Consider the following 15,166-nt stretch of genomic DNA (forward strand, 5'->3'; position numbering starts at 1 on the left):
CAGGACAACCACAGCAAACGGCAAACTTTTAATTTGCTTAACCCTGCAATCACGATAGGCATATAACAAACAATACCAGAAATACAAGAACTGATTCCTCATCCCAATGGCAATTAACCATGCATGTACATAATATAAAATTACCTTCTATAAGATGATAAAAGCACAGAAATATTATTCAGCTTCCTGGCAGAACAAGTTTCAGATTCCTCATAATACCTCTCCACTGAGTGACTCTACCCTTCTGTCTGAACCAACCCATTCATGGTGCTTACATTTTGACTAGAAAAAATAAATATGAGGTTGAAGACCGGAACTGACAAAACAGTTCTGAGGCTATATTAAGGAATGGTTAAGAAATCAGAAGGCTGCTATTTCAAGGAAGCCTTTACTAAAGAATAGAGAAGGTGTAGAAATTCAATTCAGTTTGCATTTCAAGGCAAAGCTACCCAGTTCACACTTTCCAAAATAGTATGTGAACCTCAACACACTCATAAATTATGTGATGCTGATGCTGTTCTCCAGGCAAATAATGCATATGTATACTTGAGTAAACGGTACATAAAATTCACAATTAGTGAAAATAATGTACAAAAATGGTTGATAATAGGGATGATTGGTTTAGAAAATGCTCTATATTAGGGGAAATTACATACAATAATGTGTATACGGGGAGAAATTCACACTAAAATGCTGGTTACTTTTCATGAGGGCTGGGGGGGGGCCGATTGCAGACTGATGTGGATAACTGAACTTAAGATTGGAAAAATGAGAAATGGAGAGAAACCAAACCTGTCAGCTTTACCCATCCCTTCTGAAGAAACAGATTTAAGGAAGAATTTGAAAAGTGTAAATAGGGAAGCTATCCAGACAGAGTGAAACAAGAAAATAAAGTTAGGGATGGTGCGCCCCGTTCTGCCACTTGGGGCAAAACAAGAATTTTTGTTCTGGCACTGCGGTCATGCACCCCACCAACACCATTGCCCACCATCTCTGCCACTGGCATGATGAGGGGTGCCCGCAGGAGTACCCCCTCAGGGGCTTCTGCCACTTGCAGCAGCTGCTCCACCCCGCCTCATGGGTGGGCCAGTCTGCAATAAAGCAAAAGGAGCTCATCTCTACTTCTACTGTTGGAACAGTTTCACATGAGCAAAAACTTTTTAAAATAGCTTAACTTCTCTCTCTCTCTCTCTCTCTCTTTCAGCTTTGAAACTGATCAAAATGAATGTACCAGTGTGGCATTTCAGAGAAAGCAGAGCACCCCTCTCCCAGAGCTGCTAAAGGTCAGATTTTTATTTGCTAATTTTAAAGGAGCCTTGATTGATTGATTGATTGATTGATTGATTGATTGATTTGGTCTCTAAAGCCACAGCAGGTGCTGTGATTCTGCAATGCTTTGATTTTTCCGCTCTTCCATTGTCTCTCGAGACAGATCGATGCAAACAACAATTAAAGAAGTATGGAGAAGGCAGAGGAAACTGAACATATGTATTTGTAAACATAAGTTATGATAATGACTTAACAGGGTCGAGAAACATGCTAGTGCAGAGATTACCAAACTTCTTGGACCAATGGGCATATTTTGAATTTTGAGAAAGTGCTGTGGTTGGCACTCATCAAACTGCTGCCACAGAGGCATGCCATCACACAAATTTATTGCTGCTTCACTCTGCTCTCTTATAGCCTCACGTTTGCCATGGGAAGTCACCTATGTCTTTCTAGTCCTGACTGTGAAGATCACACAATACTATCTTCATATCCACCCATCCACCCCAATACTGTGGCTGTCTAATAATAACAGGGAGCATTCCCAAGTACCAGGAAAAAATATAGAAGGTGACCACAGCACACTGATGCACACTGTCACACAGACACGCACTCATAGAACACATACTGGCCACAGGCACTCCTCCTCCTCCTCTCTCTCTCTCTCTCTCTCTCTCTCTCTCTCTCACACACACACACACACACACACACACACTCATAAGCTTCACATATACACAGCCACACATTTATCTCTTCCCCTCTCACACCACATGTTCTTGAAGCCATGGTTTGATCTTGGCTTGTTGATTGTGGTTTGTTGGGGGAAAACACATTGGGATCGCTGTTAAGACATAACAAGCCAAAAATGTTATAATTGTTGATCCTGCCAGTGAGAAACAATGTAGGAATGATTGGCTGGCATACTTTAGCACACTGAGCGATCCCAATAAGCCATTAATCGTGACTTATTGTTATGTGCAAATGGGGTCAGAGAGTGCCGTTTAAAAATAAGCCTGTTTATACCAGGAACTGTTCCAACATTGTGGAACAGCAAAAAGCTAACATTTAAAAACCTAGTATTTAGGAAAGAGGCCAGGTGGAAGCTGACTGACTGAGTAGAGGGACATGAGTAGAAAATCCAGAAACGGATTAAAATGCCTCTGTATGTCCAAGGCCACGACTTACTTAGTTGCAGATATTAGGGACAGTGAGATTAATAAATGGAAATTGCTTGACCCTTCAATTCACTCTGATAATTAAATGTTAATATGGTCACAAGTTTTGCCAGTATTCAAACTTGCATTGTTTTTCAGGCATAAATGTTCATTAATGAAATGGATGAAGTTCAAATTGCTTACCCTTAAATCACAGGATTTAACTAAATTGTGTTCAAAGCACATAAGGAATTAGGAATGGATGTGCCAGCAGCCGTGCTGGTGCAGCTTTTCAATATTAGAATCAGAGGAACAATCAATTTGGAGTAGAGGAGTTGTGGGTGTGCTGATGTGCACAGCTGTGGTGCTACAGAATAGCATGCTAACCCAAACAGCATCCTACATGGAGCAGGTCCATCCTGCTGTTCTGCTTTATCAGTTTAAATAACTCTAGATGACACATTATTTGTTCCTACAGTTGTTTGTGCTCTTTATGTTCCCAAGTATCGTTTGTGCTGATCTATATGGTTAATTGGAGGCTTAAGGGCCTTTAAGAATACAGTGGTACCTCAGGTTACATATGCTTCAGGTTACATACACTTCAGGTTACAGACTCCGCTAACCCAGAAATAGTGGTTCAGGTTAAGAACTTTGCTTCAGGATAAGAACAGAAATCGTGCTCTGGCGGTGCGGCAGCAGCAGGAGGCCCCATTAGCTAAAGTGGTGCTTCAGGTTAAGAACAGTTTCAGGTTAAGTACGGACCTCCAGAATGAATTAAGTACTTAACCGGAGGTACCACTGTATATGTCATCCACAGTTCACAATATGCCATGTATGCATCCATTTCTCATGTTGCTGTTTTATGTGATGCCATTATAAGGCAGGTGACAGCAGTGCTTGTTCCCGGGTGAACGCCACTGGTACAGATAACTGGTTCCCCTAAAGTTCTGACTTTCCCTTGTGATGCTGTTGCAAAAAAAACCATAACTGGCTGAGGCTTTGTGCAGAGTTGATGGTGCTTGATTCTGAAAACTTCTTTTGGTAAGAGGCTATAAATATTTAGAAAATAATAACAACTCTTAGAAGTTTTGTAGCAGCTTGGGCGTAATACAAAATAATCACCAGGGGAAGGAAAACCATTATTCTCTCTTAATGTAAGTGGGGGCAGAAAAAAATATATTAGCCAACTAGGAAAATAGTGCGTAATTGCAGATATTCTAAAAGCCTGGGGCAGATATTACGGAAGACCATATTTATGAATTTTCGTTTCCATGCTACGCAGGAGTTACTGAAAACATAACAAAGCAATTATGCTGCCCATATTTTTGTTTAAAAAAACTAGAGTCTTTGAAAATATTTTCAAACTGGTTACTTTCACAGAGATTAAAGGTAATTGTTTACCTCTGATTTGAGGTTGAATATTCCCTCTTATATAGCACCTTAGCTCAGGTATAAACATTTTATTTGCTGAAACCAAAGTCTTGTCTTGGTTATCTTACAACTTGACACTCCGCACTTAGCTATTTTTAAATAGCATCCAGTATGCTTGTTTCAGCTCTTATTTCTTCAAATAGAAACAGGTCTAAGATACAGCCATCATTTCTTTGTGAAAGAAAGCTGCTGAACAACATAAACCCATACACTTGTGCAAATATACTGCTACTTACATGTTCATTCCAGAATGTACTGACCTCCTAAAGTGTTTCTTTTGCTAGAGTTCTGAAATGTGTGGTTTGGAAGATTTTAAACGTGAGCATGATACAGGTCCACCACAGAGTAAACCAGATAAAGGATTATAATAAATAGGGTGTAGAAAGAAAATAGCTGCTAGTGCTGTTCTGTAACCAGTGTTGCACAATAGCTTCTACAAGAGTGTATGTGGTGTAATAATATCCATTGATACTAAAAAGCTGTCTGATTTCCCACCACCACAAAAGCAGCCCTCGAGGCATCTTTTCCCTTAAGCCTGCTGTAAGGAAGTTAAGTTTCCACCACTGATGGAAGCAGAAAGGAGTCTTGTCAGTATGAGTCATGTTACAGTGCATTAGCCAAATTGCTAGCATTAAAACAGTGTGTACTATACATGAATGCACTTCAGTGCACTTATAATACAGTCTGTGAGTTTAAATGGGCAGAGATTTGGACTTAGATATGAGAGTCCAAGGTTCAAATTCTTGTTCAGTCATAAAGCTCCCTGAGTCACCATCTCTCAGACTAATCTTCTTTGTTGCCAACCTCTCATAGGGTTGCTGCAAGGATAAACAATATAATTTAGTTTCTTTCTCATTGTTATTAATCAAATACCTCTTTCCTTACAGATTTCAGTCTGTGACAGTAAGAACCTCTCAACTGAAGAGCTGAGCAGATCCACCACTCAGGAGGAATTAAAGAAAGCTAATAGCCTTCCTAGTTTAGTTCATGAAGGCAAAAACGCCAGTAATGACAGGCAGCCCAAAGAAGGATTTTTCCAGTATCTTGGGAGTTTGTTTGGTATTGCTTCAAAATCATCCTACAAAGAAACTGAACATTCCAACCTTGGAGATGGATGCCACAGAACTGGCAAAGACTTTGCAAGTCCAGCTAGTCACCAGGAAGGTGGACATGCAGACCACCCAAAACCAGAAATATTTGTCATTTCAACACCTAGAGGTGACCAGACAGCAGCAAGCAAAGAGGAACAGGCTAACTTTGTTAAAAGCACCAGTTCTGGCTCACAGGATTTACAGAAAGCACAGGAGCAATCTGCTGAAGCATCCAAGTAAGTTTTTTCATTTGTCTCCGCACAACCTCAAGAGAAAGGTATGCTCAGTATTACAAAATGTTTTAAGATATCCTTGGGACATCCTTTTTCCATTTCTGAAAGATGCTTACAAGTGGCCACAATATTAGAATGCTATGGTAATAATGAGTTTTAATGGGTTAGTAACCATAACTGGAATTTAAGGCACACCCTAGCTTCTCTCTTAAATTTTCCAATGAAAGTCACAAAATGATGTGATCCTGATTCGCATGATTAAATCCTGGCTTCATAAGCCACAAGGCAGAATTAAGAAATCAACTTCAAACCAAAGTTGACTTCTAAATCTTGCCTTGTTTGGAAACCATTGACTATAGTTACAGAGATATTGTGCTGGCAATCCATTTATCAAACTCCTCTAGGACTATCAAACACTGCTATTATTCATCTTTTGGCCAGACATGGCCAACAGTAAATGAGTTGGTTGTAAGTTTACTATTACTATTACATTGTATTCTGATATTGTATACTTTTAAAATAAAAACACAAATAATGGGTAGTTATAGTCTCCTGTGGATGTTCACCTGATGAGAGGAAGGAAGCAGCAGCAGCAAAGGGATTGTGTATTAGGGCACAAAGGTAATGCATATCATTTGATTGTGTGAATGTGTCCAAGGTGTTGCTGGATTCCTAAGCATTCTTACCAGGGAGATAGCTTTACTGAATTCAACTGGACTTGCAGTACAATAATTAACTTGCTTACTTAAAGCTAGGTTTCTATTTTAGATCATGTAGATTATTCTACATAGGAAATATTGTTTAAAAAGTTTGCCTTTATTCTATTTTTTAAAGCAATAATATTGTAGCAACATCCGTGACAAAGAAAAACCTAACCAAAGATCATATAAACATATAAGTATATAATGTGAAATATAAATATCTCCTAAAAACTAAACTTAAGTTTAGCTCAAGAAATTCTCGGGCAGATCAACCCAAAAGCCTGGGGAAGGAAGGCAAAGCTAGCCAATTGTATGCAAATGCCATATTCAGAGCCCTGCAGAGGAATAGCGGGTGGAGAAACATTTAACCTTTTTTCCTCCTTGGAGTTTCAGGTTTTTTTTTTAATGAACCAGCTCTAGAACTGGTGTGTCGTTCCCCCCGCCCCCCATGGCCATTTCAGGGAAGTGTTGGAACAGGAAGGGCTATGGAGGTCCCCGTCTCCTGGGGCAGGCCTCTCTCTCCACTCCCAGACATTCTGTGTTCCCTTGGACCACAGGACTGTGCAATTTAATTGTAGAAGATTTATGTTGTACTTACTTGTCAAATTGCATCCTTTCAAAACTGTTTTTTCATTAGGTTTTGCAACTGCTCTTGAAATGATCAGGAAACCAATTCCTAAAGAGTATGAGAGGAACAGTTACTTAAATGGGTGGGATGGAAAAGAAATATCTGTGAGGCCAAGGTCAAGGGGATGAAAGAATCACCATTGTCTCCACCTTGTTTTATTTTGTTACTTATTGTAAAGTTCCAAGACTTTCAGTGTTTCCTTCTGCTTTTGACTTGGTGACTAGTATTTTCCATACTTTGCTGCTTTCTAGACTTGGAGATTTTCCTGCAATGATTAAAAGAGGGGTTATTTCAGGGGAGAGGAATGAAAAGCCCAGAATGTTATAGGCAACCTATTTAACTGTTTTGTTTTATTGGAGAATATCAAAACATTACATCAAAATTCCTGGGCATATTGGAGGTTGGAACCATCTCACTAGTATTTAGCCAATTTAAATGGTGCATAATGTGCATAGATGGTGAATAATTTAAATCAGGGATGCAAGGGGCGTTTGGCAAATGATGTAAATAGTAGTCCTGAAATGTAGAAGTTCTTGAAAACCACTTTTGTTGTAGATAGAAAGCAACACTGAGATTGTGAGTACTCAATTCTCTAATGGCTTGCCTTAAATGAAAGTGTTTTGCTTCTATAATCAAAACTTTGCCGAGAGAGTTTTGGCTAACTTTAGTGAAATTGGATCAGTGTTGTTTTTTTCTGTTTAGTCCATCTCTTGAAAACATATTTATATCCTGCCGCACCCTGTGCAGCTAACTATAGTTAAAACATTAGGGAAGTACAGTTCTGATCATTTGAATAAACTTCTTAGAACACAAGTACTGATTGCATATAACTGCCAAGTACGAAAACTAGTTTGGCAAGCTCACATGCCACATTAGTGTGTGATTTATGACTGGTTTTCATGCCATGTCGATGACTGCGTAGCCCAAGTTAGTCTTAATTTATTCCGAAAGTTCATGTAGCATTCCTGTCAGTGCTGTGACAGAAGGAAATGCTGTGCAAATGCAAATCAAACCCTTTCGCTGCATTATAGCGAATGGAGAAAGTAGAGAGTGGTTAAGTAAAAAAAACAGATGGAAATTCTAATAGCCTGAGCATTTCGAGTGTGTGAGAGCAAGGGAGAGAAAGATGGAGCGTTAAGAGGAGTGACACAAGATGGGTTGCAGATGGAGGAGAAGAGAAATAGAGCTGTCAGTATATGTGTGTGTGCTTTTTTATGGCACAGAACCAAAGTTAAGAGATGTGATTATAGTAGGTTATAATTCTTGAGACATAGGAAGATGTTTTATACTGAGTCGGGCCATCATTTCATCTAGCTCAGTACTCACTGCACCAACTGGCAGATCACCACAATTTTTCTCAGTCACCAGAGCATGTGCTCTACCACTGAGCACATACCCCACCATTTCATTACCATGGTGGGGAAGAGACTATAGCTTTTCTTTTATGCAGTTGTCACTCAGATGAAAGGCAAACGTGGCGATGCTTTTGTTTTAGTTAATATTGGGGTATGAGGAGGTTCTTGTTTTGTTTGTTTACGCAGCATTGGTGGTTCAGTGGTAGAATTCTCGCCTGCCACATGGGTGGTCCAGGTTCTTTTTCCGGCCAGTGCAACTTGTGGTTATCTGGAATAGCTCAGGTCTTAATCTCAGGGTTATGGGTTCAAGCCCCATGTTGGGCAAAAGACTCTTGCATTGTAGGAGTTTGGCTAGATGATCTTCATGGTCCCTTGGAACTCTACAATCCTGTGATCCTATAAGTTTGTATCCTGTTTTTCAGTCCTCTAAGGATCCTTAATGCAACATGTTTCTGTCCCTGGAAAGGATCATTTAGAAAATGTCAGAAAACCTTTGGTCCTGGAGCTGCTGAAAGTGAAGCTATTACGAACATAGGTGTTTGTAACAGGAGATTTCAAATATTTATTTCTACTAGCTTTTCAAATTTATTGGCATATTGAATATAGTAACAATTTAATAATAATAATAATAATAATAATAATAATAATAATACCCTGCCCATCTGACAGGGTTTCCCCAGCCCCTCTAGGCAGCTCACATCATATATCGCCAGGGATGGATGGCACAGCAGAAATAAAAGATAGAAGGATAATCCTACACAAATATTATTGTAGTTTTGGTTTTGTTAGTCTAGATCAGTGGTTCCCAATTAAGGGTCCAGGGACCCCTGGAGGTCTGTGGAACACACCCAGGGGGTCCACAGCCCCATCCCTTGCTTCCCCTCAAACTAAATTTTTGTCACTTTTGCATGGTAATAACACAAATTTTAGGGTCTGTGTTTTTTGTAGTATACCTAAAATCGTTTGCTTATTAGGGGCTACTCCACATCTTGCTCAAAAAAATGCTTTGCAGAGGTAACTACCATAGAGTTATCAAAATTTTCAAAAGTAGGGGGTCCGTGGCTTGGCTTTTGAAAAATAGGGGGTCCTCAGTAATTAGCTAATTGGGAAGCACTGGTCTATATATTCTGTAGTCAGTGGCACATCTCTTTAACACCTTGCCCTTGAAGTGCCCCCTGCCCCCACAACAGAACTAGAAAATCCAGCTACTGTGTGAACCTTTGCATTATGAGGTTAATTTTGTAACCCCTGTTGGAAAAGACTCTGTTTTCCAGGCTGTGAGCCAAGGAAGGTGGAATTCATGAGTTCAGCTTGCAGTACATTGCAGGCGACAGATGACAACATATCCCTTGAGCAAAGCCAGCCAGTTGATTCATTGAAGCAGTCACCCCTGACAAATGTTTGACACTTTTTATTAGCTGTTGTTAGTCCAATGACTTATTGTTTGAAAAACTGGACAGTAGCGAAAGTGTTTTGCGGAACACTTCTTAGAACATAATTCTTGGAAGATGAGTATTTATGATGGGTTACTTGCGAAGCAAGTTTAGTACCATTTAATTATCTGAATGTTTAAAGAAGTAAAAACGTTTCCAGTCAAATGCTATTGTTCCCTTTTGTTATAAATGGGAAATGTAAATATTTAAACATTGCTCTAAACACGACATGTATCTTGTAATAACTCCTTTCTTAGAGGAACTTCAGGTGTTGCTATATGTTGCAAGGATCCGGAAATATAAATGGCTTGTGTACTGCTTTGCAATGTACCGTATTGGCCCGAATATATGCCGCACTCGAATATAAGCCACACCTTTAAAATTCAAGTGGGGGGAAAGAAAAAAAGTCAATACCTCAATATAAGCTGCTCCCTTAAAATTCCGCAGGCACTCACACCCATTCTGTTTTACCATATGTCTGTTTCAGCAGCGTTATCGTAAGAGCCATTTTTTGTAAGGTTGCGACTTTAAGTCACACTTTAACTTTTCATGGTCAGAATTTGGGGAAAAAGTGAGGCTTATATGTAATGATATGAAGTGGAATGTGTAATATCTGTTCCTCTGAAACTCTGTGTTGTGGTATGGGTATACTACCAGCAAAAACAACAGTTCTGTGAACATTTCTACCAAAAATATACAGGGGCTCCATTTGAAACATTACAAAAAGGTGAGAAAATAGCAAGTGTGATCGGCTTGCACTTCCTGTAATAACTTAAGTATAAAGAGTAGGAAGTGTGAGCCAATCACACTTCCTGTTCCCTGTGCGTATTATAACAATCAAAGCTGCTCTCTTATAGTACTGATTGATAAGCCAAATGTGAAATTAAAATGTCTTGCACATCCTAATGAAAGGCATGAATCGCTAGAGATAAGTGGACTGGTATAAGATTAAAAGTTCAGGTTTTGTATTTTATGCTTGCTTTCCACAATTAAGTTTAGAGGTCAGCTTTAACCAAGAGTCAGAGTCATCAAAATGCCAGCATTATGAAACATCGGCCACTAAACGATCTTGTATAATGTTATTCTTATTCCCTCTGAACCATTTGCTACAAAGGAAATCTTGATAAGGTTTCTTCTCTAAATGTTATCTATCAGTAGCCATTCCATCTGGTTGCTCCAGGGGAAGAGATAGGTGAGCACGGACTTTTCCATGTCCTGGCTGAAATGCTAATCCAGAAATTTCTATTTCTATGGGCTGCTAATTGAGTTTTATAAAAACTCATTATGTGATCTTAAACACCATCACTTGGAAGAAAGTCCTATTGGTTTCAGTAAAACTTGCTTTCAGGTATTTTATATTTTGTGCAGACTGCTTAAAATATTTTGATAATTAAGCAGTATATAATTCCTGTTAAATAAAATTAAAATATGAAAAATCCACAAATAGGTTAAGAAAGACCTCTGAACTACTTTCTTACTTAAAGCCCAAGCCTTTAAGAAAAACAAAGAGCAACAGCAATTCATAGATCACTGTGAATGCCTGTAAAACAAGCAATAATTTAATTAGGTTATGCGTTGCATCAGCCCTTGATTTCTTCAATAAATTAAGATTATATTTATATTTAGGCAATTTTCTAAATGTCTGAATATAAAATATAACTGGAGAAGGACCTGCCAATGAAATAGTCAGAGAAGCTGTGGACTTTCTCTCCTAAAATCAAGCTGGATAAGTATTGGTCACAAGGGGTTTAGCTATGACAAATCCTGCCTCTCTGTCATAGATTATTTGGCACCTCCTCTTCTTCAGCTGCTCTCTATCAGCAGCCATGCCAGTTGACGTACAGCAGAGGGAGAGATGAAACAGCAGGGCCCACTCTGTCAAGTGGAAGAGAATAGCAGCCATTTAGCTCCTGCTCTCCCTGAACTCTAGCTATTCAAGCTGATGTTTATGAGAACTATAAAAAATGCAAAACTGCTGCTTGAGTCTCCTTGTTTTCTTCTAACCTCCCCATCCCTTTTTCCTTTTGGAACATGTCTTAAAAATAAAAACAAGACAGGTTTACAATATGCATACAACAGCTTAGAAAATTTTAGGTGCTATAAAACAAGACTGTGATTAGCTGCAGAAAGTCACAAAGCCCATCTCTTCCAATCTACAGTGGTGCCTCGCAAGACGAAATTAATCCATTTTGTGAGTCTCTTCGTCTTGCGTTTTTTTCGTCTTGCGAAGCACGGCTATTAGCGGCTTAGCGGCTATTAACGGCTTAGCGGCTTTAAGAAAAAGGAAACAAACTCGCAAGACGTTTCGTCTTGCGAAGCAAGCCCATAGGGAAATTCGTCTTGCGGAACGACTCAAAAAACGGAAAACTCTTTCGTCTTGTGCGTTTTTCGTCTTGCGAGGCATTCGTCTTGCGAGGTACCACTGTATAAGGCTCATTAATTGAACTTTTAACCGCCTCTTTTACAACATACAGTTATCTGCGATCGCATTGTACACATATGCACCTTGGTCCAGTTAGGCGACTGAGGAAGTACGTGTGCCAACAGGTAGTGCATACCTGTTCTTTTCCCTGATCCAGCACTGAAAGTTGTACATGCAGAGCCATTCCTAAAAAGCTAAAATCCCCAAGCAGTTGTTATGGCAGAGAAGTGTAGGACAGAATCCACCCAAATCCTGCTTCACCTTCTCCACCAAATAATAATGATTGGCAGGACATTTCTTTTCTTTTCTTTTCCAAACCTCTGTGCCTGCTAGGTTGAACCAGAGTCTTAACCTCAAATCTTCAGCATGTTTTTATGTCATGTGGTGTTTACTCACAGAAATGAAGATCTGTATGGCTTCATTTCACAGTAATAGGCTGTGATCCAGGAAAATGTATAATGCATGTGGAAACATGTTTTCACACATAGAAGAGCTATTTTCCTCATGCATGTGGTTTGCCCAATGAAAATCAAACAGTTTCCACATTCACAAGCCATTTGTGTTCTAATTGTCTACTTGTTCTCCTTTGTTCCTCATACCCAGTTGTATACAACTTATGCACCCTTATAGAGATATTTAAGTGGTTTATTTTGTGCACGTAGTTTCCTGGGTCATGTGCTATATTTTACAGATAATCTAGTACAGTAGTTTGAAAGTTCGGTTCTGAAGGTTTCTCATTTAACTATGTCTTTATTTTTTACTCTTTTTTTGAAGGCATAGCATCTTACTCTATTTATATCAAACTATATCTTTTGTTGACTTAGGTAATAAATACATTGTAAGTGAACAGTATATATTCAATAAACTCTATGACTCAGAGCATTTATTACTGGCTCTATGGCTACACCTATTCTTTAGTACAGTTTTAAAGGTCATTCAACAATAACTGGATGTAGGTTGCTGTGAAATATTCAACAATGGTGCATGGCATGGTTGTTCTGTTGTGAAGCATCTGAGTCAGACAATGTAGGCAGGGCTTTCTTCACGATCAGGATTTTCTTTCCCACGTTGCCTTGTTGGCTGCATCATTCAGGGCTGCCATGGCATAGATTTGGCTATGAATTGTGCTGGGTGCTCATTTCTCCCTGTAAACTAATCTGCTCCTTCCCTGCTCAAGCTAAATAGAATTTGTCAATCTGAACTTTAAATTCTATAATTCCCTTTCTTGGTAGCTCAGAACAATTGTACTTTTATTAAAATAGATAATATATTTACAGAGTGTGTTGAGCTGATTAAGTTTATGTGATACTTTGCAGGTTGGTGGTGGCCATGCCAGCATTTCCAGCCCAAAGATTATGGTCCTTTTTTTCTTTTTCATGTGCACATAGCACATGTGGCTGCATTCTTCCTTATCTCCATGTGTAGTCTTCTCTATTCCGGGCACTTTGAACAGCAGCTGCTGCTGGAAATGGAAAGGAGAGAGGCAGTCCTTACTTCTTGTGGATCATTCACCTCCTCTAATCCTTCACCCAATCTTCTTCAGATGGGCTTTTTTCTATAAATTAATGTCTGTAGTCTACGATTACTGTGCTACAGTAGAAGGCTGTAATTTGGTGTATCTGCTGGCAGTATTGGTGATTAAGCAAACGAGTAAATGAGGATGGATGCTTCTCTGTACCTCACTGTAAGAAGTGCTGAGTAATAAACAAGTGTAAAGAAACTTAGCACTCCATGGTTTGGCCCTTGTCAATACCAATGGAGAATTATACTTTGCTTTCTAGGAATCTCAGCAATTTAAGTGCATTGATTTACTGTAAACGGAATGAAAAATGAGTCTAGAATAAACTTTCTGCTCATGGCATTGCAGATATTTTTCGTGTACCTTAAAATAATAGTAGAATATTGGTTATGAATTGAATCATGAATGCAAAAATCTCTGGGGAAAATAATAAAAACAAAAGGCTCAATAACTTTTTTTAAAAAACCATGCCATTTTATATATAATAATCTCTTTCAAATGTTGGCCTTTTCGTATTGGTGCTGTGGCATTCCACAGGGAAGGCAAAACCTTGGCCATAGAAGACTTAAATGTCTGGAGCAGCTCTGAAGTGGATAGACAGATGGTGCTGTTGGAATATATAATCTGCTTTCCCCCCCTCTGGAGACTAAGAATGGCACCTGAATAATGTACCAATAATCTGTCCCTGCTGCATTTGTATTTCACCGATTAGAATTAACTGGGCTTTTAAACTGTATGCACAAGAGGAATGTCATATTTGCTTCATATCCTCTTGGTCTTATAACACATGTTTAGTCTTATAAAATTCATTTTTTTTCTTGAGAGTGAGAGATTAAAAGGCTTTAATTCATGTATAAAATGACATTAACCCCACAGATAGCCTCTAAAGATTACATCCAGATGGCAAGTATACATAGCAGAAAAGCACCAGTTTCTCTGTAGCCTTCATAGAGCTGCTGATTCATATGACACTTCTAACATGCCACATGGGGCTCATGATGAGGTTTGACTTTGTTCTGAAGTGGCCATCTGATTGCTTCAGGCACAGCCAGATTGTAGTTTAATTTGCAGTGCTTCTGCTCTTGGGTTTACAGTGATATGGAGAGCCATGCCACAGTCTGGTCACAATGTGTAGTCCTCAAATGAATCCAACATTCACTCCAATTGCAGTAACTCTCTCTCTCTTTTACATGTGGCACCATTTCTCTCAGTTTCACATCTAGTTGGATCTCAGTTCAAAGACATTTGCTCGTCACCCAGTAACTTACTGATGGCTTGCATGTATACAATTAGCACCAATGATTAAATACTACAGTGGTGCCCCGCAAGATGAATGCCTCGCAAGACGGAAAACTCGCTAGACGAAAGAGTTTTCTGTTTTGGAGGTGCTTCGCTTCGCAAAACGAATCTCCTATGGGCTTGCTTCGCAAGACGAAAATGTCTTGCGAGTTCCTGCGATTTTTTCCCCTTCCCCCTTTTTCTAAGCCGCTAAGCCACTTATCAGCTGATCCGATAAGCCGCTAATAGCGCTAATCCACTAATCCGTCAATGGGCTTGCTTCGCAAGACGAAAAAACCGCTAGATGAAGAGAATCACAGAACGGATTCTTTTCGTCTTGCGAGGCACCACTGTATAGACAGGACTTTTGTATCACCTCATACAATAATTTTAAATAGGGTCTGTTTTTCCATGAATAAGTCATTGAATGATACACTGAAGTGACAAGATGCTGTGTAGCATATATGTATGTGTGAATCAGTCCTGAGTTAAATGGTAAAGGAAACAGGCCTTACTTACAGATACACAGCCATCATATACTTTTAATTAAAATTTTCAGCGGATCATAAATGCACACAAACACAACAGACTGTATCTGACATTTGACCAAGTCCAAATATTCCACTTATCTCCAGGAGGAAAGACTCAGAACTGT

The 15,166-nt window shown here is 39.2% G+C and overlaps 1 protein-coding gene across 1 annotated transcript in view; it reads left to right on the forward strand.

The window, feature by feature from the left end:
- Nucleotides 1-15,166, forward strand: part of CRYBG3 (crystallin beta-gamma domain containing 3) — a 60,128-nt gene that overhangs the window by 11,386 nt on the left and 33,576 nt on the right. The window contains exons 2-3 of the mRNA XM_082221199.1: nt 1,205-1,283; nt 4,739-5,178. Of these exons, the coding sequence (XP_082077325.1) occupies nt 1,205-1,283; nt 4,739-5,178 (519 nt within the window). The remainder of the gene's footprint in view (nt 1-1,204; nt 1,284-4,738; nt 5,179-15,166) is intronic.

Source organism: Podarcis vaucheri, assembly GCF_965113315.1.
Source record: "Podarcis vaucheri genome assembly, chromosome: 4".
NCBI lineage: Eukaryota > Metazoa > Chordata > Lepidosauria > Squamata > Lacertidae > Podarcis > Podarcis vaucheri.